Source organism: Pygocentrus nattereri, chromosome 26, assembly GCF_015220715.1.
Source record: "Pygocentrus nattereri isolate fPygNat1 chromosome 26, fPygNat1.pri, whole genome shotgun sequence".
Taxonomy (NCBI): Eukaryota; Metazoa; Chordata; class Actinopteri; order Characiformes; family Serrasalmidae; genus Pygocentrus; species Pygocentrus nattereri.
Window position 1 is genome coordinate 810,426 of NC_051236.1, and position 24,369 is coordinate 834,794.

Sequence of the window (24,369 nt, forward strand, 5' to 3'; positions counted from 1 at the left end):
GAGTGTTTGAGTGTTATAATGCATTTTGTTTAAACAATTAGAATATATGAAATCAGGAGGGGGCAAATCTTTATTCACAGCACTGTATTGTCATCTTGACTTACCCCAGAGTGGGGTTACTAGGCCTGCCTCTCCCAATGTAATCCCACATGGGTGCCAGGTATTATCTCTCTCTCTCTCTCTCTCTCTCTCTCTCTCTATATATATATATATATATATATATATATATCTGCAACCCCAATTCCATTGAAGTTGGGACGTTGTGTAAAACATAAATAAAAACAGAATACGATGATCTGCAAATCCTTTTCAACTGATATTCAATTGAATCCACTACAAAGACAAGATATTTAATGTTCAAACGGATAAACTTTATTGTTTTTTGCAAATATTCACTCATTTTGAATTTGATGCCTGCAACACGTTCCAGAGAAGTTGGGACAGGGGCGTGTTTCCCACTGTGTTACATCACCTTTCCTTTAACACTCAATAAGCGTTTGGGAACTGAGGACACTGATTGTTGAAGCTTTGTAGGTGGAATTCTTTCCCATTCCTGCTTGATGTCCAGCTTCAGTTGCTCAGCAGTCGTACAGCTGTCGTATTTGGCGCCATGGGCACTAACACCCCCCCCCCACCATCAGAGATGCTGGCTTTTGAACTTTGAGCTGAAAACAATCCGGACAGTCCTTTTCCTCTTTGGCCCGGAGGACACGACGTCCATGATTTCCAGAAACAGTGTGAAATGTGGACGCGTCAGACCACAGGACACTTTTCCACTCTGCGTCAGTCCATCTCAGATGAGCTCGGCCCAGAGAAGCCGGCGGCGTTTCTGCGTGGTGTTGATATGTGGCTTCGCTTTGCATGGCAGAGTTTTAACCTGCACTTGTAGACGGAGCGACGAACTGAGTTCACTGACAGTGGTTTTCCGAAGTGTTCCTGAGCCCATGTGGGAATATCCGTTACAGAATGATGTGGGTTTTTAATTGATTCAATTGATTATAGGTTGAAAAGGATTTGCAAATCATCGTATTCTGTTTTTATTTATGTTTTACACAACGTCCCAACTTCACTGGAATTGGGGTTGTATCTTTACATTAACTTACATTAAAAGTAAAGGAGGTTTTTGCCCTCTTCTGTAAAGTTACCATTGTGGAGATACTTGTTTTTTTAGACAGCGACAATATATAATTGACATAATTATACATCATTTTTTAAAGTTTACAACAGGAAAGTTCACTTCAAGTTATACAACATTACAGAAGTGCCATAAATTATCTTAATGAACTTATACATAGCTACCTAACCTCTCTGAGCTAACACGCTTAAAGTCTTTGGCAAGAACTGTGTTAAGACATCTTAAAATCATACTTGTTTTGGCTACTAGATCTACTTGAGGTTACCTAAAGCGGTCCTCTGGCCTCAAATTAGTATTTAATATGTTATTTGCTGTGTTATGTAACGTTCTGCACACTACTATCTCACCAGTTTGGCAGGATTTATAATTCTGTATTGTTTTTTGTGTTTTCATTCTCAGTCTTCTGTAACTACATTAACCAGCATGCATTATGCAAATGCATCACATAGTCATTGGGAATCTAACTTCTAACCTAAAATCTAACCTAACTGTTATTATACAGAGTATAATAAATTCTTTTGTGTTTCTAGCTAGCATCAACACAAATTATTATTATTATAATTATTATGTAATGTTGTAAATCAGTTACAAAATTAACGAGCTAGCAAAAAAAAAAACTAATTAAATCCACTTGAAAGCACTTTTTCTTCAAGATACAGCACCAGAAAGCGGATTTCCTAGACGTTAAACCAAGAAATCTGACTTCAGAGACGACTGAGCCACTGCTGTAAGAGGCGAGTTCATTTGTTGACAAAAGATACAGAGAACTTCCTTTTTCAATTGAGACAAAATGTCTCTTTAACATCTCGAGGCAAGAGCTGGATGCTTTAGGCAGACAGTTTGCACAGTGCTAATTGGTTGGGTATAAAATGTCCATTACTTAATTACAATTAGCTGCATTAGCTTTGTAATTCCAGTGCAAAACTTCGGACATCAAACATGTCTTGGCTGATTTACTCCGTTCTGGATTAAGGGGAAAGTGGTATATAAGATTTTTTGGGACCGCCTACCAACCTGAAGGAACACGTAACAAATCCTTAAGAAGAAATCTCCACAACTCTCTCCGTGTGTAATGGTACAGGAACAAGATTAAGAGTCCTCCAAGGTAAACCGTCAGTCCCTGTGCAATGACACAGCAAGTTCTGCAGAATCGGCCCCTGAGCGGTGCTGCTGGCCATAGCTGTAATCCTAGATTCTGGGGAACATTGCTTCAGACTTCATCTTTTGAAGTGGAGATGTCAGAGACGTCACTGTCACACTCATCCCCCATTTCCTCCTTGGAGAGTTTACACGTGCATTCTTCAGAGGGTACGACCAGCGTGCGTGCGGTTGATCTGCGTTCTGCAGAAAGACACAAAGTCAAATGTGGGATTTCCAATTTCACACCATCAGTTTCTGTGTAAACCCAGACACAATGGCTTCCAAAGTGCTTGAGTATTTGATGTTCATATCAAATCTGGGCGTATTTGTTTTCTCTGAAATTAGCGTACACAAAGCTTCAGTATCCAGCAGAGGTGGACGAAGTACACAAATCATGTACTTGAGTTAAAGTAGAGACCCCCAAGGTAAAATATCACTCCAGTAAAAGTAGAACTTCCTCCCTTTAGACCTCCACTTGAGTAAAAGTACTAAAGTATTTACCTTCAAATGTACTTAAGTATAAAGTAAAAGTACTAAAGTATTTCCTTTCAAATGTACTTAAGTATAAAGTAAAAGTACTAAAAGAGTAATTCTGGCTCTGATGTCCTGTTATCATTTTTATAACCAGACTGGCTTCATGAACTCATTTCAGGTGAAAGTCCTCCAGCGTCTCTCTTGGTAAACCAGTCTTTTAATAGAACGTCATTAATTAGTGACGCTGACGTCTATTAAAATGATCAGAAGCACAAAACACTGAAGGTAAACAGTTTCCATCAGGGAGAACCGAGTGGCTCTGAAATCACTTTTTACACACAAGCAAAGTTTCAGTTTCAGATTTATTTACAACTTAGTTCCAAGTTTAAGTTGAATAAAAACTGGCTTTAAACTCAGGATCACAGATGAGCTCCTTTACTATGTTGATCTGTAGGCGTCTGTTCATAAACATAAACCAGCCCAAACTCATTTACTATAAAATGAAATGGTGTTTGTAGAAATTCAGAAAAAAGCCGCGTCAGTCTCGACTGCATATGTGGACATATTTCTATATTGAGCTCTATTTACACAAAGTTAGGTTAGTTCATCATTTATGTTGAACAGACTCTCCCAAAGTTTTACGCTGCTGCGCTGACGTTGAACCGCGTGCTGCACTGGGTCGGTATGACCAACAGGTCAAAACCAGCTCTAAACAAAGTGACCGCTGGGCCCTGATTGGTGCTCTGGCTTTGCGCTTCTTTCGTTTTGACATGTTACGTTTTCATACACACAGAAACCAAAAGGAACGACAGATTTCTCAAAATGTAGGAGGAAAAAGTCGGATATTAGACTCTGAAATGTAGTGGAGTGAAAGGAGAAAGTCCAGAACGGAGAAACTTCAGTACAGATACACCAAAAATACTAAAGTACAGAAACTAATTACATTTACTCAGTTACTGTCCACCACTGACCATCAGTAATTGGTGAGAATCCAGTCCTCATGAAACTGAAAAAACTCAAAAACGTTTGATATCAACTTACTGTACTTCTTTCTCTTGTCTGTAGACCTTTGAAGGCAGGCATTAATTAGCAGCACCAGGCAGATCACCCCATTGATGGCTAAGCACACTATTATGACCTTATGAGTCAGTTGATCCGAATCTGTGGGCAATTAAGAATCAGTTAAGGGTTAAGGGTCACAAATACCAGGGTAGTCACAGCCACTTAGAATGGCATTCAAAAAAGGTCTTGGGAAAGCATTCACATCATACAAAGATCTTATGAGAGCATTCACATCAGATAAAGATCTTATGGGAGCATTCACAACAGACAAAGATCTTATGAGAGCATTCACATCATACAAAGATCTTATGAGAGCATTCACATCAGATAAAGATCTTATGAGAGCATTCACATCATACAAAGATCTTATGAGAGCATTCACATCATACAAAGATCTTATGAGAGCATTCACATCATACAAAGATCTTATGAGAGCATTCACATCATACAAAGATCTTATGAGAGCATTCACATCATACAAAGATCTTATGAGAGCATTCACATCAGATAAAGATCTTATGAGAGCATTCACATCAGATAAAGATCTTATGGGAGCATTCACATCATACAAAGATCTTATGAGAGCATTCACATCAGATAAAGATCTTATGAGAGCATTCACATCAGATAAAGATCTTATGAGAGCATTCACATCAGATAAAGATCTTATGGGAGCATTCACATCATACAAAGATCTTATGAGAGCATTCACATCAGATAAAGATCTTATGAGAGCATTCACATCAGACAAAGATCTTATGAGAGCATTCACAAGATCACAAGGATCTATAATTCTGAATAGCAAAAGAAGAAAAATTGAATTGTTGGTTAGTTGAGGACATTCGTACTCATTGCTGTATCACTCAACATTTATTTCTATTTCAGTAAATCGGACCCTTTCTTATTAGGACATAACCTTCCTGTCTGACCCCAGGTATAACTTTAACCTCGACTTCTGAGCAGAAACATTGTAATTAAACGGCCCGAATCTCAGAGAAAACCAAAAGTTCCTTCACAGTATAAGGAAGGATTTGATGTGGTAGGTAAACACTGCAAAAGTTTCAAAATGCATCATTCGAATTTCCAGTCCAAATACGGAAACTAAGCAGGTACAGCCTGATATCACAGAAAGCAAAGCATTTACCCATTTTCCTTTCGGCCAAAGCATAAATCCACCTAATTATCCTCCAGCAGTTTAGCAGTGTTTCAGCCAAGACAGCTCAATTCAATTAAAGACAGCCATTCAGGTCAGAGCTCATTTACTTACAGTCCTATGCAAACATTTGGGCTCCCTTAGTCAGATTACATGTTTTGAATGAAGATAAAAGTCAATAAATTGTTTTTTTTCTGTCATTCATAGAGCACAGTTTTATTTGCTGAATATAACATATTGACTAATGAAAACATAACATACTTAATGTGCTGTAAACTTTGCACAGGCCACATTTTATGTTACATTTTACCCCGATATGTTAAATTAACAGTAACAATAAAGCAAATTAACAGTAACTGTGCTCTCCATAGAGGATGAACTCATTTTCACATCAACTTAGCATTTAACCAGGAGCGCCCAAACTGTGTATCTGCCTTAAAGTAGCAAAAGCAGCCTGTGTAATGATTAAACATTGGCGTAAATTGTCATGTGAAATGAATCTCTCTCTATCTCTCTCTCTCTCTCTCTCTCTCTCTCTCTCTCACAATCTGAAACTCTCTCTCTCTCTCTCTCTCTCTCTATATAAAATATAACAAACAACTCTCATATCTCCAATTTTGACGTTTTTCAGTTTTTGATATAATCTGAAACTACCTGTTGTTTTCTACACCGTGTGTAAATTTCATGATGAATGGACCAAAAGATGCGGCCCAAAACAAGAGAAAAGTCTGGTTCCATTGATTTAAATTAAAAGTAAAGTAGTTTCTCTCCTTCTCCTGTAAAGTTACCATTTTGGAGATACGAGGTTTTGTTCCGACAGTAGTGATATATAAAAACACACTTTATTTTTTATGTAAGTCAATGGAATGAGAAATTTTCCAAGTTCTTTTGGGTCATTTCTTTTAGTCTGTTCATCTCACACACACACACACACACACACACACACACACACACACACACACACACACATATAAATTTAGCTTTTATTTATATTTTGCACAGTGCCCAAACTTTGATGGGAACACACACACATATATATGTATATATAAACCTTCCATCAAAAATCGGGCGCTGTGCAAAATATAAATAAAAGCAAAATGCAATGATGTGCAAATCATTTAAACCCTAGATTTCATTGAAAATAGTACAAAGGCAAAACATCAAATGTTGAAACTGAAAAATTTGGTAAAGGCTTGTTCAGTTGTGTAATCCTAAACAAATACCTGGTGGTTGATTAGCAACAGGTCAGTAACATGACTGGGTATAAAAAGAGCATCTCAGAGAGGCCGAGTCTTTCAGAGGTAAAGATGAGAAGGAGTTCACCACAAAAAGTTGTTGCTTTTTATCGTCTCCGGTGCATAATAACATTAAAAGGTTCAGAGAATCTGGAGAAATCTCTGGATGCAAGGGACAAGATCAAAAACCAGTATTTCCTGGCTGTGATCTTAAAAACAGACACGGTTTTGTACTGGAAATCACTGCATGGGCTCAGAAACACGTCTTCACTGCATCCACTAATGCAAGTTAAAGCTGGTCTTCTCACTTACAGAGTGTTGTTAAGAGAGGAGGCGATGAAACGCAGTGGTACACAGACTTTTATGGAACATGTTGGCATCAAATTCAAAATGGGCAAATATTTTTCAAAAAGATTTTCAGTTTCAACGTTTGATATGTTGTCTGTGTAGCAATTTGCTTTGAAAATATGGTTTACATTGCACATCAGTTTTATGGGGTTGTACATATATCGCTGTTGTTGGAACAAAAGCTCGGATCTCTAAAATGGTAACTTATCAGGAAAAGGAAAAAAATACTATTCATGTAAATCAAAGGAACCAGAGTTTTTCCAAGTCATTTTGGGCCATTTTCGGACTTTTGGTCCGTTCATCATGAAGTTTAAATACAATCTGAAGGACGACAGGTATTAACTGAAAATATCAGCAATGGAGATATGAGGTTTTGTTCTGATACCAGTGAAAAAAGGGTAGAACGTGGGCATCAAACCTCACATGTGCGAGAAATGAAAAGAATATTAACGCAACAAGTTTTTTCTGTTGGTCTGTTCATAATTAATATTTAATATTTAATATCATAATCTGTGCTGGCACCCAGGTGGTGGAATGAACTCCAACTGGCTGTCCGAACAGCAGAGTGTCTCACGGTCTTCAAACGCAGACTGAAGACTCGTCTCTTTACACAGCACTTAAATCAGCACTGAACTATAAGCTGCACTTATTTTATTTATTGTATTGTATCTTATTGTTATTGTATTGCATTGAATGGCGCAGAGTTCTGCGTTCAACTCTGGTTCTTTTTCTCTTGGTGTCTGCAGTGACATTAGTTTCTATCAGTATCTGAGCTCAGGACCGTCTTTCTCTCTAACCTGTTGGTAACTAGTAAAGATACTTTCTCTAGATTGACAAAGCTCTTCTTGTAAGTCGCTCTGGATAAGATCGTCTGCTAAATGCTGTAAATGTAAATGTAAATGAAATGTTCGTACGATTTGAAGGACACCTGCCATTTTCAAATGCTGCGAAAAAGTGAAAAACAGAAAAGGAGATGTTTGCAGCGATTATATGGTGCACGATATGGCAGAGAAAATTATCTTTTCATAGGTTTCAGAGGTTTTCGTGTATATGTGAAGTTATCTAATCAGATACTGAACAGCATGCACTTTTAGGGCAATGTCATACTCACGTGCACAGCTCAGCTCAGAATGACAGCAACACTGCTGTAAACAGCTCCTCTCAAAAGCAGAGACACAGTAGGTGCTGATATCTGAGAGCTTAGATCAGCAGATGAACTAGATACTAAACTGCGGTTCTGCTCTAAACTGCGAAGGCCATTACTTCCTTGAATGCATTCCAACAGATCAATTCTACCGTTAAAGCTGCTAATCCCTCATAGTGATATGATGACGGTAATTCATTTGAATAAAACTTTAACATCATCCACAACATGGCAGACTGATAAAAGGCACTGACCTTGCCAACCGCATCTCGCGTTGTGCGTCCTGTTTCCAGGGAAGAGCTCACCCAAACCGAGCTTTCTGCAGCTGTTACCAGCAACACAGTGTTTTCAGTAAAGATGCCAGAACACTTAACAAGAAGAAGCAAGATAGTTTCAATGTTTAGAATCGTTTTTTCTCTTTACTGTGACTTACTTTACTATGGGCTCACACATGCTGTCCTCAGCATCGCTGTACATGTTGTCTTGGCATGGTTCGCAAACATAAGTGAAAGAAAAGGCACCTATAAAAAGTCCAACAGAAGAAAAGCTGTCAGTTAATGAGGTTTATCAGCAGACATTGGTGCCATTTACAGAAATAATCAGTAAGATAATCATATCTTTATTTTTAGACCTACAGTACTGTTCAAAAGGCGCATTGTTTAATGTTGTCTGGACAATGTAACAGAGTGAATGCGAACATCAAAGCAGTAAAAGTAGGTGGGATTTCTTTGTTCTCAAAGTAGAAGATATCTTGTAACATTCCATCAGCAGCACACGTAAAATCACCACTTGTTGCATTAATACAACTTATCGTTGTATATTTATATATATATATATGTATGGTTGTAATATTAGTGTTTTTTTTTTCTGAGCAAATAAACACTTACTGCCCAGATAATTAGTTTTAACAGACGCCTAAAACTTGTGTAAAGTATTGTGTATTCAGTATTAAACCTCCTTTTTGAGGTTCATTATTGAGATCAAGTATCCATGATAGTTCAGGATATCCAGGTATCCGAGGAAAAGGAAATTAAAATGTTTTACTAACTTTGTGCATAAATTATAATAGTCCCCAAAGTGCCACTGCACAAAAAATATTGCAACCACCTTGCGTTCTTTTGCAGTACTTTTGTGTTCCCTTGCAGCTTCCACTGTATTTACAAAACTATTGCAATGTAATCTTTAAAAAATCTTTAAAAAAAATAATAAATCAAAGACCCTTATGGGCTTCATATGTGACATGTTATTTGTTGATACGGTGTTTTGAGTAAAACCTCTGCCTTATATGTTTTCAAATAGGGGTTCAGTCCCCTGCCTGGGCAGCACCCTACACTATACCAACATGAGTCCTTGGGCAAGACTCCGAACACTGCCTTTGCCTACCTGTGTAAAAATGATGAAATTGTAAGTCACTCTGTATAAGAGCGCCTGCTAAATGCCATAAATGTAATTTGTCTGAAAAATTCTCGACCTAGTTTGCATCTAGAGCAGTGATGGTCACCTAGAGTAACTGACATAGTTAACTATAGAGCCCCGTCTTTAACAACGCGCTTGCACTCAGGCGCTCGTGTTTCAGAATAGCGCGATAATTAATCAACATTTATTTTAATTCGGAGTACACTGAGAGAGACCAATGCACAAATCCGTGATTGAAAACAAATGGGTGGTAAAAACATACCAAATACTACAAAAAGTAATAATTATAAAAAATAAATAATAATAATAATAATAGTGAATTTAATAGTAAAAAGTCAATCCAATCAGACCATTAAAATTTCAATAATATAATAACTTAATAAATAACAGATAACACACACTCATTATCTAAGCCGCTGATCCTCCTGGGTCAACGGGTAAGCTGGAGCCCATCTCAGCGGTCATTGGGCAGATGGAAAGAAACAACTTGAACAATTCGTCAGTCCATCGCTGTCACACACACACACATTCATACCTGGGGGCAATTTAGCGTGTCCAGTTGGCCTCACCGCATGTATTTGGACTGTGGGAGGAAACCCATGGGGAGAACATGCTAACTCCACACAGAGAGGACCCGGGTTACCCAGGCCGGGAATCAAACCCAGACTCTTATTGCTGTGATCTGACAGCGCTACCCACTGTGCCAAATATCAAATAGGGATAAAATATTTTTTAAAAAGTTAATGAAATAAATAAATAAATCTGACAGCGCTACCCACTGTGCCACATATCAAATAGGGATAAAATATTTTTTAAAAAGTTAATGAAATAAATAAATAAATAAATAAATAATGTAAACAACAACTTTGGCAGTAGCTAAGAAGTAAAAGTTGATAGTCAAATAAATAAAAAGAATAATAAAAATGACATGATAACTAAAACATACCAAAATCGTACTAAAAGTTAACTAAAATGACAACTAAAACAGTTGCAGGCTGATTAGTTGAGGATTAGAAACTAAAACTGTTCAAAAGACACAAGCGAGCAAAGTTTTGCAGTTTCTGGTACTGGATTCCAGCTCGCTGGTGCACTGCAGCTAATAGCAGATTTTCCCAGTTCACTAAAACCTCTGGACACCTGAAGGGTGATCCAGTCACTGGACCGAGTCTAATAAATTACATTATTTACACTGAGCAGTTTTGTGATGTACAATGGCAGATGGCCAGTAAACGCTTTATAGATAAAAAGAAGCCAATGTGTCTCCCGATGAAAGGCCAGAGATGACCAGCCGACCGTTTCATAGCGTATACAGTGATGGGTCTGTGTGGTTCACCAGTAATAAAACTTAAAGCAGAGTGGTTTACAGTATCTAGATTTTAGAGGAGTTACAGATGCATAACTGTATATCACATCACCACGATCCATAAGAGACAACAGTCCTGCTTCAACAACCTGTTTCCTTGTGTTTTCCATTGGGGAACCTGCTTTGTTTCAATACAGAAAACCCAAGTTTTTGCCTCAGTTTACTTGTTAGCTTGTTAACCTGGTACTTAAAAGTGCATTTGTCGTCCAGCCATATGCCAAGATACCTATACTCACTAACTCTTTCAATGTCAGATCCCTTCAGGGTCGTGACATTAAAACATGACTTAACATTTAAAACTAGTTTATGATTGTAAAAAGCCATTTGTAGGGCATTAAAAGAAGGTTTCCTCTGCAGTACCAGTATAGAGAGCTGAGCAGAACAAGAGCAAGTTATCGGCATGTAAATGTACTTTGTGATCGACAGCAGAGGTGGCAATGTCATTAGTCTGGATTTTAAATAATGCTGGTCTGAGGATCGAACCTTGAGGGACCCCCTTAATTATCAGTTGTAGCTTTGCTTTCCTTTGACCCAGGGCCACACGTTGCTGTCCCTCAGAGAGATCATTTCTAATCCGGTTGGTAGCCCTGTGGTCAAAACCAATTTTTTGTAGACATTTTGTAAAGTGTGGGATGATGAACTGTATTAAAGGCTTTAGGGAGATCAATGGAAATGACCGCACAATGTTTTTTTTTCTATCAATGGCACATAAAAGATCATAAGCTTAGAGCAGCAGCAGCAGAGATTGGGCTATGCGTTTCTCTAAAAAGCATAAACACTAAAAATGCATTTATTCTCAAATACAAATAACGGATTCACTGAGTTCACTGACATGTTTTGTGTCTTCCTGCAATGAAACGTGACGGGTAGTGATTTGATTGATGTCTATGCACTATACATTTGTACATGTATAGTTTCAGCACCTTTCTTAGACATGCATTGCTATACTGGCTTATCAGACCTGGATCAGCCTATGGGTTTTACGTGGTGGTGGTGGTGGTTGGGGGGGGCAAAGGCCAACTATGAAAAAGTCTCTCCAGCTGTTTTGACTCATGGTGGAAACTTTCCAAGTGGCATGGTGGGGAAAAATGACATCACCTCTGATTTATTACTGCGTTTCTGATACTGCACATCATGATCCAGATGCTCTCTACATCTTTGAACGTCTGCATAATTTTTTCCTTCAGTCCCTGCTTGGCAACTGTCCAACTAACTGCCGTTTATCTACCTTCACGAGGAAAAGTTGCATTGTTTTTTTTTTTTTTCAGTTTATGTTGACGTGTGCTTTGGTTGTTGTGTGTGCAATCTTGCTATTTTTCTGTGTCTCTATTGTAGTAATAGCTGCCAACATGGTGCCGCACAACTCTCATCTAACCATATATTGTAAAAAAAAGTTCCCTGACCACCCAAGCAAGGTCGTCAGCAAGTTGTCCAGCAGACATTTCTGCATCCAAGTGACGATAACTTGATGATCTGGGCCAACACATCGTAGACCACTTTGATATTGGGAGTGGGCTTTACACATACAAGAGATATCAGTTGTGTAATATGATTAATACCACTTTCATTAGACAAATAAAAATGTATTTTCTCTTATATGTCAGCTGTTATTCTTTTCAGAAGCCTGTTTTATGTACATTTTTGGAATGAAACTCTTCCATTACATTCTATTTACTGAGGAGCACTAAGGCTCAAAGGACTTGACCTGAGTTCCTTTCTGTTTACTTACAGCACCAGGGTCTCTGGCACCCCAGACAACGAGTAAGTAAAGCCAGTCTCAACAGAACATGAGGGTTAAGCAGACACTGCAGGACTAAGACACCTCAGGACACATCAGATCACCATCTACACTTCCATGAAATGTATTTTCTGTTCGTTTTTCATGTCCATTTCAATTTCACACCTGATTATCACCCCTATCTACACACGCCCCCATGGTTAGAGTAGGAATAAAAAAAGGTTCCACTTCAGACCGCAAACAGTGGCCTGACCACAGCTGCATATGTTCCCTGCTATGACACCCAGGCTCTAACTATCAGAAGATTAATATGCCCACCCGCATAGGTCAGGAGTCACCACCCTACGGAATTTCTTACTCAGAGCAAAAGGAAACGGTTCTGTCTTTACCTGTTCTCCTGAGTTCTTCTCCGCGCTGGCACCGCGGTCTGGGTTCGCATTCAGAACACCGATCATCACTACACAAGGGGTTGTCACTGCAGGCGCACCTGGTGTTAGTAGCGGTTTCTGGGCAATCCTCACAATGACTGGTGCAGGGTTCTTTGTGATATTTACCTGTAGAATCCAGCCAGATGATGAGGGTTACTTAAAAGTAGATGCTGGCAAAGAGTTGAGTTCCAGTACCATTGTAATGTCCATACCAAGAAGACCAAGACACCTTAAGTCAATGGTAATTGCTGTTTTATAGCAACGTTCCCATATTACAAGAGTCATTGTGTTGTTGCTTTATGTGATATTGCTTTATTATTCTTCCAGTCACAGCTGCACTGTAATAGTGCTCCCATATTACAAGAGACAAACAAAAATAGCTAAAATTGACCATTATTATAACTTATATACTCTGTAGTTTACAGTAATAGTAATGGTCTTACCTGCCGGACACGCCAGACAGCAGTTCCCTCTATATTCATAATGAGTCTTCCAGTTACAGTCAACAGCCAGGCACATAGAGAAGAAACAGCCCACGGCAAACAGCTTCAGTCCAAGCTTTGCACTGTCCATATTAGGAACCTGTTCACAGACGATGTGAGCTGCTTTGTGGCTGCGGGTGGCCTTTTATGTTTTGGCTGTGTGACGTCTTTCAGTGCTTTCAGTTCATCCTGCCCACAAATAACAAGCTGGAACATGACAAGGTTAGTAAGAAACAGAGACTGATGCTTGTGGTTGGGGAGGGGCTGGCTGGGGCCGTTCATCTCTCCATGTGACAAATATGACTATAAACACCCCCTGGCAACAAAAGATAATGTCTTATGACCATGAAAGAGATTTTTTTTGGAGGAATGTAAACAGAAAAGGGTTTCTGTGTGAGTTTCAGAGTTTCGGATATCAATTAAATAGTTATCACTGCTTTCTGAATTTTTTCTGAGCTTCAGCCAGGCAGACATAAGTAGTCCTGAAGGTCTGTATGCGAGCCCATGCTTTAACCCTTGCGTGGTGTTGATGTGTTTGTTACTCAGTGGGCTGCTGGACCCACCACATTATTGTTTTTTTTAATCAGTACAGCCACAACAATTCATCTAAAAATACCAGATGTTTATAATATCACAAGTGGCCAGCGTGGGGTTCTCCTTTAGCAGCTGTAGCCAGTCAGCAGCCTGTCCATGTTGTCCACCCCCACACACACACACTAACAGCAGGCCATGTAGGAGGAGAACAGAGTGAAGGTCACAGCACCTCCACACTTTTACTCCCCACGGGTTCAGCCCAGCACCACATGTGTAATATAAATGTATGTCTGTGGGGGGGGGGCATGGACATGAACACAGGACATGGAATCTGAGGTTGAAATAATAATAAATCATTTTTTGTTTTGGGAAACTTTGAAAATGGGTCCTACAGACCTGAACACCACACATGGGTTAATTCCTCATTGTTAGTGAATAATAAATCTCAATAACTGAATGATGCACATGAAGTTTCAGCCTGAATAATTCTGGGGAGCTCTGACTAAAGAGCTCACATGCAGCCACGAGATCACATGCTTGCTGATAGATTAGTCAGGTTTTGATATCATGAACCTTCTTGTCTGCTGTTGTCAAATGAGGTCCAGTCAAAGAGCTTTTTAGACGAGACATGATCGCAAAGCAGCTTTTAGCTATAAAGCTGTCATTTGGGTCAAGTACAGCTGGATAAGGTCATGAGGACGTAACACTAAGAAGAACCAAGATTCAAAAGGAGAACCTCATCTGAGATACACAGAATGACGGATTTACAGTGGCGGATTACATAGTGCTGGTGTACTGTGTAATAAAGTGACTCTTCATTTATTCAGTTTCGATTCAAAGCAGATATTAATTACATCTTATTACAGGAAATATTTCTGAGAAAGTTAGATGTAAGATATTCCCCTTAAATCATGGATACAAATAGGAGTCTCTAAAGCTACAGAGAAAAGGAACTCTTAACAAGCTTGTAAGACCTGGTGCACCACCAAAACTACGTTATACCAATAATAGCCATGGGCAAGACTCCAAATGCTACTGTCCCCTACCTCTGTAACCTGATTACAACTCTAAGTCGTCTGCCAAACACTATAAATGTAGATAACCTCTGCAACTTAAACTAAGAAGCTGCTGAAGTTCTCAGAACAACGGACTGACCACACCAGACCTCAACATCTCCGAATGTGTTTGAGATTTCTTGGAAGGAGAAAGTGAAACCAACATCTAAGACTGAATTTTTAGAGGTGTGGAAAATCTCCATAGATGTAAAACAAAAAGTGCAAATGAATCATAAAGACAAACAATGGACAGAAATTTGGAAAAACAAAAATGTTTCTGATGGTGAAAAACGAACATTTAGGTAATGGGTATTTTGCCTGGAAATGACGTAAATGAAAGGTGGTCACTGATTTTTGGACAGTACTGTGTGCAGATCAATATCAGAAAATCATTTCACCTTAATGAGAAGCAGAAGCAGCATATCGCCAATGACAGTACTGTACGAATGTCTCAGGCACCCAAGACACATTTTCTATTTAATCTATTTATTTGTGTAGTTTGTGTATATTTGATGAGAAAAGTGTAAATATTTGAATAAACAAAATGTATAGAATATTAATTAATAACGATTATATTTACAGTGATGTTCTGGATGTTGGTGTGTGTGTTGACCCATCTCCAAGCCTCTCCTCCTCGAGGAAGTCCAGTATTATATGTAGTTAAAAAGCAGCTCCTGGTTTGACCAATCAGTGCTCAGTAAATTGAGCTCATGATGTAATTGATGATATTAACGAGTCTCTGTGGCGGCTGTGAAGGTGTCCAGGAAAAATATGGACCCAGAAATTCTTGTTACTTTCTATAGTTTTTCTGTTTATCTGAATTATGAATACGACTTTATTCTAATGTATATTGTGATAAACTCACTGCTGAGGTCACTTGTTTAAAAATAGTTTAGATGCCTAAAAATTTACATTAAAAGTTAAAGCTTTGCCTTTACCTGTAAAGGTACCATTTTGGAGATTCAGGTTTTCATTAAAATAGATTTATTTGTGGTACGTTTTTGTAATATTACAAAGGTTGAGAACATTATAGTCACTGCAGGCCTGCTTTATACACGCATTCCTCTTGTCCCACTTACAGACGTGTCACAACATGAGGCAACTGTACAAGTTCCAAAGCGGAAGTGGAAGTGTGTAATAGTGACTCACGCTCTCCGGTGTGGATGCTTCGAATACCAACAATTGTATCTGGAACCCCTGTATCAGCATTCAGGTATCAGTGAAAGTGACATAAGTACACTTACGACTGTCCTGGAAAGGCTTAGGATGACGCTTTGTGCAGGTGATTTATGCCAAAACTATTTCAAAATTCCTATTGACCTGAGGACACGTTATAGTTTTGATACTTAACCTCTTATTCTCCAGGGTGTATTTTGTCCGTCTGAATTTATGTGACCAAATCATATGGCAAATTATTCAGTAACTGCATGAAATAAATGTCAATTTTAATTTTATTTATTTATTTTTTTGTAAATGTTCCCCTCAAACTAACAGAAATTTAGTTTTATGATCTACACATATCGCGATATGCTTACAATTTACTGCTGAAAGCCAAAAATCTCAGACGCTCTTTGTGTTATTTTATAAAAATCATTTTTGCAGAGCAGATCACTGAAGAGACGACGTCTGTTTATAGGTTTTTAGCCCAGATTTGTGAAAAAATGGGTCGACTTTCAGTAGAAAAAACTTTAATTATAAGGGTTTAAAATGACATTACCATCTATTCGACTGGAAAGAAGAGCCTCACATGTCACTCAGTTCTGAAAGTAGCTTATGAAATATGAAAGTTATAAAGAATATGATGAAGTGTGTTTTGGAACCACCGGTGATTCCGAGGAGTTGATGGAAGTATAGACACCGTTAATTAACCATGGAAAATGTCGATGCTTCCTGAATGAGTTCTTGAGATTCAGTTATGTGACAAGGGCTCAGTTTTTTCCGTAGACGGTTCTTTGAAGAACAGTTTTTTATAAATGAGATGTTTGCGTCTCACTAAAGATAGAGCCTCGCATGCCCAGCCATAAGGTCACATGCTTGATTAGTTGATTTAGATAAGTCAACTAAGGTCTCATCAGATGCAGAGAAACCTCAAAGATCACAAGAAACACTGAGAAAAAACCAAGACTGAAAGTAAAACCTATCCTTCTCCACTCAGTGGATGTATAGGGAGAGATAAAATGGAAAACTGTGGGATTAAAACTCAAATCAGAGTAGCTCATGTCCTGGATGCAGAGTTGACAGTATCAATAGTAAACCTAAAGCATATAAAGAATACTAAAAGCATGTTTTTAGTTCATATATTTTTGAACTATGAAATATGAAATGAGAATGAGAATACGATGATTTGCAAATCCTTTTCAACCGATATTCAACTGAATCCACTACAAAGACGAGATATTTAATGTTCAAACAGATAAACTTTATTGTTTTTTGCAAATATTCACTCATTTTGAATTTGATGCCTGCAACACGTTCCAAAGAAGTTGGAACAGGGGCAACAAAAGACTGGGAACGTTGAGGAATGCTCAAAAAACACCTGTTTGGAACATTCCACAGGTGAACAGGTTAATTGGAAACAGGTGAGTGTCATGATTGGGTATAAAGGGAGCGTCACTGAAAGGCTCAGTCGTTCACAAGCAAGGACGGGGGAGGTTCACCACTTAGTGAACAACTGCGTGAGCAAATAGTCCAACAGTTTAAGAACAACGTTTCTCAACATGCAACTGCAGGAATTTAGGGATTTCATCATCTACAGTCCATAATATCATCAGAAGATTCAGAGAATCTGGAGAAATCTCTGCAGGTAAGCAGCAAGGCAGAAAACCAGCACTGAATGCCCGTGACCTTCGACCCCTCAGGCGGCTCTGCATTAAAAACCCACATCATTCTGTAACGGATATTCCCGCATGGGCTCAGGAACACTTCGGACAGTGGGAAGTGTGGACGCGTCAGACCACAGGACACTTTTCCACTCTGATTCAATTGATTATAGGTTGAAAAGGATTTGCAGATCATCGTATTCTGTTTTTATTTATGTTTTACACAACGTCCCAACTTCACTGGAATTGGGGTTTTATGAAACACACTTCAAATATACTTTTCTGTAGTTTTAAAAAGTATATTTTGTAAGGTAACACATTTTAAATTATGCTTTAGTACACTGTAAAACCTGTACATGTTAATTAAATAATTCAATTAGCACAACTTAAATACAACAGAAAGTTGGAGTAAGTTAATCTGAAAAATTCACATTAAATCAAAAATGAATTGTTTGGTTCTCTAAACCTTTGTGATTCATGCTCGTCAATGCTGATCGAAAATCAATGATGGGACTGTGGTTGGGAACCACACTGTTAGCATCTGGTGATGGTCCAGAGTAATATTAAGCTGGACAGTATATTGTTATGAATGTTTATTATTATCATATATCTGCAATACAATATGACTTTGTTATATTGATAGCCCAGTTTAGACCTCCAGCCCCAGCCTATGATCACTGGTTCGATCTCCTTGGCTGACAGTACGTGACTGAAGTGCCCTTGAGCAAGGCACCTAACCCCCAACTGTTCCCTGGGCACTGTGGATAGGGCTGCCCACTGCTCTGGGAAAGAGTGCTCACTGCCCCCTAATGTGTGTGTTCACTAGTGTGCATGTATGTGGGTGTTTCACTGCACGGATGGTTCTGAATTCTAACTCTAATTTAATTTACAATTGGTTCATTGTATTGAGTTAGTGCAGCTATGATACGTCCAAATACTCAATCAATTCACGCATTCCATGGACTTCACTTCCCAGCAGCCCTTGGGAGATCACGTGACTGCTCAGTCACAACCGGAATCCGACACGGTCTCCATTTCCCAGAAGTCCCAGGGAACACATGTGACCAAGGACTCTGTTCAATCCACCTATCAGCGTTCACGATCACCTGAGTTTAGTATTGTAGGGTTAGTATTGTAGGGTTGCCTTCACGAGTTTTTGCCTTGCCTTCACGAGTTTTTGCCTTGCCTTCACGGGTTTTTGCCTTGCCTTCACGAGTTTTTGCCTTGCCTTCACGGGTTTTTGCCTTGCCTTCACGAGTTTTTGCCTTGCCTTCACGAGTTTTTGCCTTGCCTTCACGAGTTTTTGCCTTGCCTTCGCGGGTTTTTGCCTTGCCTTCGCGAGTTTTTGCCTTGCCTTCGCGAGATTTTGCCTTGCCTTCACGAGTTTTTGCCTTGCCTTCACGAGTTTTTGCCTTGCCTTCGCGAGTTTTTGCCTTGCCTTCGCGAGTTTTTGCCTTGCCTTCGCGAGATTTTGCCTTGCCTTCACGAGTTTTTGCCTTGCCTTCACGGGTTTTTGCCTTGCCTTCGCGAGTTTTTGCCTTGCCTTCACGAGTTTTTGCCTTGCCTTCACGGGTTTTTGCCTTGCCTTCGCGAGTTTTTGCCTTGCCTTCGCGAGTTTTTGCCTTGCCTTCACGGGTTTTTGCCTTGCCTTCACGGGTTTTTGCCTTGCCTTCACGAGTTTTTGCCTTGCCTTCGCGAGTTTTTGCCTTGCCTTCGCGAGTTTTTGCCTTGCCTTCGCGAGTTTTTGCCTTGCCTTCACGAGTTTTTGCCTTGCCTTCGCGAGTTTTTGCCTTGCCTTCACGGGTTTTTGCCTTGCCTTCACGAGTTTTTGCCTTGCCTTCACGAGTTTTTGCCTTGCCTTCACGGGTTTTTGCCTTGCCTTCGCGAGTTTTTGCCTTGCCTTCACAAGTTTTTGCCTTGCCTTCACGAGTTTTTGCCTTGCCTTCACGGGTTTTTGCCTTGCCTTCACGAGTTTTTGCCTTGCCTTCGCGAGATTTTGCCTTGCCTTCACGAGTTTTTGCCTTGCCTTCGCGGGTTTTTGCCTTGCCTTCATGAGTTTTTGCCTTGCCTTCACGAGTTTTTGCCTTGCCTTCGCGAGTTTTTGCCTTGCCTTCGCGAGTTTTTGCCTTGCCTTCGCGAGATTTTGCCTTGCCTTCGCGAGTTTTTGCCTTGCCTTCACGAGTTTTTGCCTTGCCTTCACGGGTTTTTGCCTTGCCTTCGCGAGTTTTTGCCATGCCTTCGCGAGATTTTGCCTTGCCTTCACGAGTTTTTGCCTTGCCTTCACCAGTTTTTGCCTTGCCTTCACGAGTTTTTGCCTGGCCTTCACGAGTTTTTGCCTTGCCTTTGCGAGATTTTGCCTTGCCTTTGCGAGATTTTGCCTTGCCATCATGGGTTTTTGCCTTGCCTTCACGAGTTTTTGCCTTGCCTTCACGAGTTTTTGCCTTGCCTTCACGAGTTTTTGCCTTGCCTTCGCGAGATTTTGCCTTGCCATCACGGGTTTTTGCCTTGCCTTCACGGGTTTTTGCCTTGCCTTCACGAGTTTTTGCCTTGCCTTCACAAGTTTTTGCCTTGCCTTCACAAGTTTTTGCCTTGCCATCACGGGTTTTTGCCTTGCCATCACGGGTTTTTGCCTTGCCTTCACGAGTTTTTGCCTTGCCTTCACGAGTTTTTGCCTTGCCTTCGCGAGATTTTGCCTTGCCATCACGGGTTTTTGCCTTGCCTTCACAAGTTATTGCCTTGCCTTCACGAGTTTTTGCCTTGCCTTCACAAGTTTTTGCCTTGCCTTCACAAGTTTTTGCCTTGCCATCATGGGTTTTTGCCTTGCCATCACGGGTTTTTGCCTTGCCTTCACGGGTTTTTGCCTTGCCTTCGCAAGTTTTTGCCTTGCCTTCGCGAGTTTTTGCCTTGCCTTCACGAGTTTTTGCCTGGCCTTCGCGAGTTTTTGCCTTGCCTTTGTGAGATTTTGCCTTGCCATCACGGGTTTTTGCCTTGCCTTCACGAGTTTTTGCCTTGCCTTCACGAGTTTTTGCCTTGCCTTCACGAGTTTTTGCCTTGCCTTCACGAGTTTTTGCCTTGCCATCACGGGTTTTTGCCTTGCCTTCACAAGTTTTTGCCTTGCCTTCACGAGTTTTTGCCTTGCCTTCACGAGTTTTTGCCTTGCCTTCACGAGTTTTTGCCTTGCCTTCACGGGTTTTTGCCTTGCCATCACGGGTTTTTGCCTTGCCTTCACAAGTTTTTGCCTTGCCTTCACGAGTTTTTGCCTTGCCTTCACGAGTTTTTGCCTTGCCTTCACAAGTTCTTGCCTTGCCATCACGGGTTTTTGCCTTGCCATCACGGGTTTTTGCCTTGCCTTCACGGGTTTTTGCCTTGCCTTCACAAGTTTTTGCCTTGCCTTCGCGAGTTTTTGCCTTGCCTTCACGAGTTTTTGCCTGGCCTTCACGAGTTTTTGCCTTGCCTTTGCGAGATTTTGCCTTGCCATCACGGGTTTTTGCCTTGCCTTCACGAGTTTTTGCCTTGCCTTCACGAGTTTTTGCCTTGCCTTCACGAGTTTTTGCCTTGCCTTCACAAGTTTTTGCCTTGCCTTCGCGAGATTTTGCCTTGCCTTCACGAGTTTTTGCCTTGCCTTCGCGAGATTTTGCCTTGCCTTCGCGAGATTTTGCCTTGCCTTCACAGGTTTTTGCCTTGCCTTCACGAGTTTTTGCCTTGCCTTCGGGAGATTTTGCCTTGCCTTCGGGAGATTTTGCCTTGCCTTCACGGGTTTTTGCCTTGCCATCACGGGTTTTTGCCTTGCCTTCACAGGTTTTTGCCTTGCCTTCACAAGTTTTTGCCTTGCCTTCGCGAGTTTTTGCCTTGCCTTCGCGAGATTTTGCCTTGCCATCACGGGTTTTTGCCTTGCCTTCACGGGTTTTTGCCTTGCCTTCACGGGTTTTTGCCTTGCCTTCACAAGTTTTTGCCTTGCCTTCACGGGTTTTTGCCTTGCCTTCACGAGTTTTTGCCTTGCCTTCACAGGTTTTTGCCTTGCCTTCACGAGTTTTTGCCTTGCCTTCACGTGTTTTTGCCTTGCCTTCGCGGGTTTTTGCCTTGCCTTCACGGGTTTTTGCCTTGCCTTCGCGAGTTTTTGCCTTGCCTTTGCGAGTTTTTGCCTTGCCCTTTTTGTAGTGTTGCCTGTCTGGATTGCTCTGTGTTTCGACTCTTTGGACTGTTTTGTGACTACGATTTTGGGTTTTCCTCTGGTTAGAATTAAAGCTACCGTTTATCTAGACCTGCACTCGTCTGAACTCTATTCCTACGTAACAAAATGGAGTTCGTTTAATTTACTCAGCTATCAAAACGTCCCAAATAACCAATCATTTGAATATCAACAAAACAAATGGAGTTAGTTCAAATTTACTCAATTTACATAAATATATACCATAATAAACATGTTTTGCTCATAATCAGTTTGGGGAATTATTTATAGTCAAATGATTTGAGTTTTTTAACCTTAACAATTTAACGCAATTGGTTTCCTCAAAATATTTGAGTTGACTTAACTCTTCAGGTTTTACAGTGTGTCCTGAAACACACTTGAATAAGGTTTTTTTTTTTACATTTTTTGAAACTTAAATACCTGCTGCTCTTTACATTGTGTGTAAATTTTATGACATATGGACCAAACTAAATGGCTCAAAATGACCTGGAAAAAAGTCCGAGGTTTTGTTCTGACAGCTGGGATTTACTGAAACTTCATTAAACTAGCACAGCAGTCATGTGTAGTTGTCCTCAGCTTAAGGGTATTATTTATAAGTGTAATCCATCCAGGAGTTTCCCATTTAAATTGGAGTCTATAACAATTGCTTAAGTTAGCTTCATATAACATAATAATCAACATAAGTTGCTCAAATTTAGAATCTTGAAAAGCAATTTAGAAATGTGCTTATAAATGAAGATGTATAGATGTATTTCAGCAGGCATAAGTAAATATAGTATATACATTGCATATAGATATTTGAACATAGTATATTTACATGTGTACTAACATTTTTTTATAAAAATACACTTTAAGACATGCTTTACCTGTTGAATGTATTTGGCTGTATTAAGTGATATTGAAATATATTTTAAAATGCATTCAAGTAAATTTTTGTTGCAGTATAACTCAAGTAGCACTGAAGGGTATCAGCACACCCAGTAGTACATTTATCATTTTGCATACTTATATCTACTTAAGTACAACTGAAATTGTTCCAAAAAAACTCAAAAACACTAAATCCATGTAATGTACACATTTCATAATAGCTTAATAAAACCTTACATACACTTGAGTTGTCTTAAATAGGTATATAAGTCATACCGTAGACAGATCTATAAGATGATGACGCGTGACATGACTGACTGTGTTAAACAAAACGAAATCAGGAAATCTAGGATTTTCATCTTTCCAAGAAAAAGATCGTAGGATCGACATAAGATCTCATCAAATTTCTATATAATAATACTGAAGCAATGGCACAAAGGCTGGAACACTCCAGGCATTGCAGTTAGGCCTGTTTTATTAAACACTCCTCTGAAGCAGGCGCATCCACAAGTCACAACATGAAGCAAATACTTCACAGTCCATTAAGATAAAAGGTGGAAATCTGTCTAGTCGTGACTCATGCTCATCATTACAGTTATTCTGAGAAGATGATGCAAGTACTCCTTTAAATATACTGGAAATTGTGCTGAGGAGGGCAATATAGTATATAAATAACTTTTTACAAAAGTTTCAGTGGGCTTTTAGTCATCATTAGCATCATGAAGCACACCTTCTCTGAGGCAGGAATACAGTGTACGCCCACTAGAGTAGTTATGACATAGTAGGCACATACACATATAGACCCCAGGAGTCCTTGAACCCCTGTCCCTTTGCCCTCAGACTGTATAAGTGCCCTCTTTGTCTGTGTGGATAATTGCGTTTTATGTTGTCAGTCTTCAAAATCCGCTTCAGTGAGGCTCAGCTCACTGCTGACCCTTGAATAACCTGTAGCAGAATACTGTGCTCCTGTCTGGTCTAGCTGTCCCCAGACGCATCATGTGGATACTCATCTGAATACAACCATGTACATCATCACTGTACTGTTCAGCGCCACTTCCCTGGCTCCACCAAACATCTGATGAACTTACCCAAAGGGTGCTTCAATGGTTAGAGATTCCCCTCACTTACCAATCCATGCAAACATTTTTAACCCACCAGCCTCCCATCCAGACACCCAATCTGGAAACATCCTCCTCCGGTAGACTTCAACATTCAGTTGGATGTGCGTTAGAAACATGTGGGGGTCAGATGCTCCCCAGAAGGTCCCTGGCAGTGACCAGTCATGGAGAGTGGTCAAAACTCAACAAATTCAGCACTGGCCATGGCCCGTTGATGGTGGACTAAGTACACAAATCATGTACTGGAGTTAAAGTCGAGACCCCCAAGGTAAAATATTCCTCCAGTAAAAGTAGAAGTTCCTCCCTTTAGACCTCCACTTGAGTAAAAGTACTAAAGTATTTCCCTTCAAATGTACTTAAGTATAAAGTAAAAGTACTAAAAGAGTAATTCTGGCTCTGATGTCCTGTTATCATTGTTGTGCTTCTTTCCCAAATCCTACTGTAATGCATCTGTACAGGTCACTGCTGGAAATTGAGGCTTTATCAGATTTTCTTCATTTTGTTTCACTGTTTTAAGCTTCGACATTTATTTAAAACTCAATTTCAAATTCTAGGTCCTCTCCATCTTCAGCCTTTCATTACCAGACTTCTTCACGCAAATTATTATTTGGCTCTTTTGAGAAAAGGAGCGCAATCAGACTTCTTTTCAATTCTGACGCTTTCTGCCGT

General features: G+C 39.8%; 1 protein-coding gene across 1 annotated transcript; it reads right to left on the bottom strand.

The window, feature by feature from the left end:
- Window positions 1-1,858: 1,858 nt before the first annotated feature.
- Window positions 1,859-13,215, bottom strand: tnfrsf18 (tumor necrosis factor receptor superfamily, member 18). Its single transcript, XM_017691782.1, has 6 exons — window positions 13,080-13,215; window positions 12,598-12,762; window positions 8,125-8,212; window positions 7,946-8,016; window positions 3,791-3,910; window positions 1,859-2,476 (listed from the first exon to the last, which is right to left on the bottom strand). The coding sequence occupies exons 1-6, from the start codon at window positions 13,207-13,209 to the stop codon at window positions 2,346-2,348; spliced, it is 705 nt and encodes a 234-aa protein (XP_017547271.1). The 5' UTR covers window positions 13,210-13,215; the 3' UTR covers window positions 1,859-2,345.
- Between the last annotated feature and the right edge of the window lie 11,154 nt (window positions 13,216-24,369).

Bases quoted from the DNA above. Each gene is read 5' to 3' on its own strand.
- tnfrsf18 (XM_017691782.1), bottom strand. From the start codon at position 13,209: ATGGACAGTGCAAAGCTTGGACTGAAGCTGTTTGCCGTGGGCTGTTTC. The intron at 8,017-8,124 runs GTAAGTCACAGT...TGCTGGTAACAG, and splicing joins ATGTGTGAGCCCATAGTAAA to CTGCAGAAAGCTCGGTTTGG. The intron at 2,477-3,790 runs GTAAGTTGATAT...GTCTTTCTGCAG, and splicing joins AGACAAGAGAAAGAAGTACA to AACGCAGATCAACCGCACGC.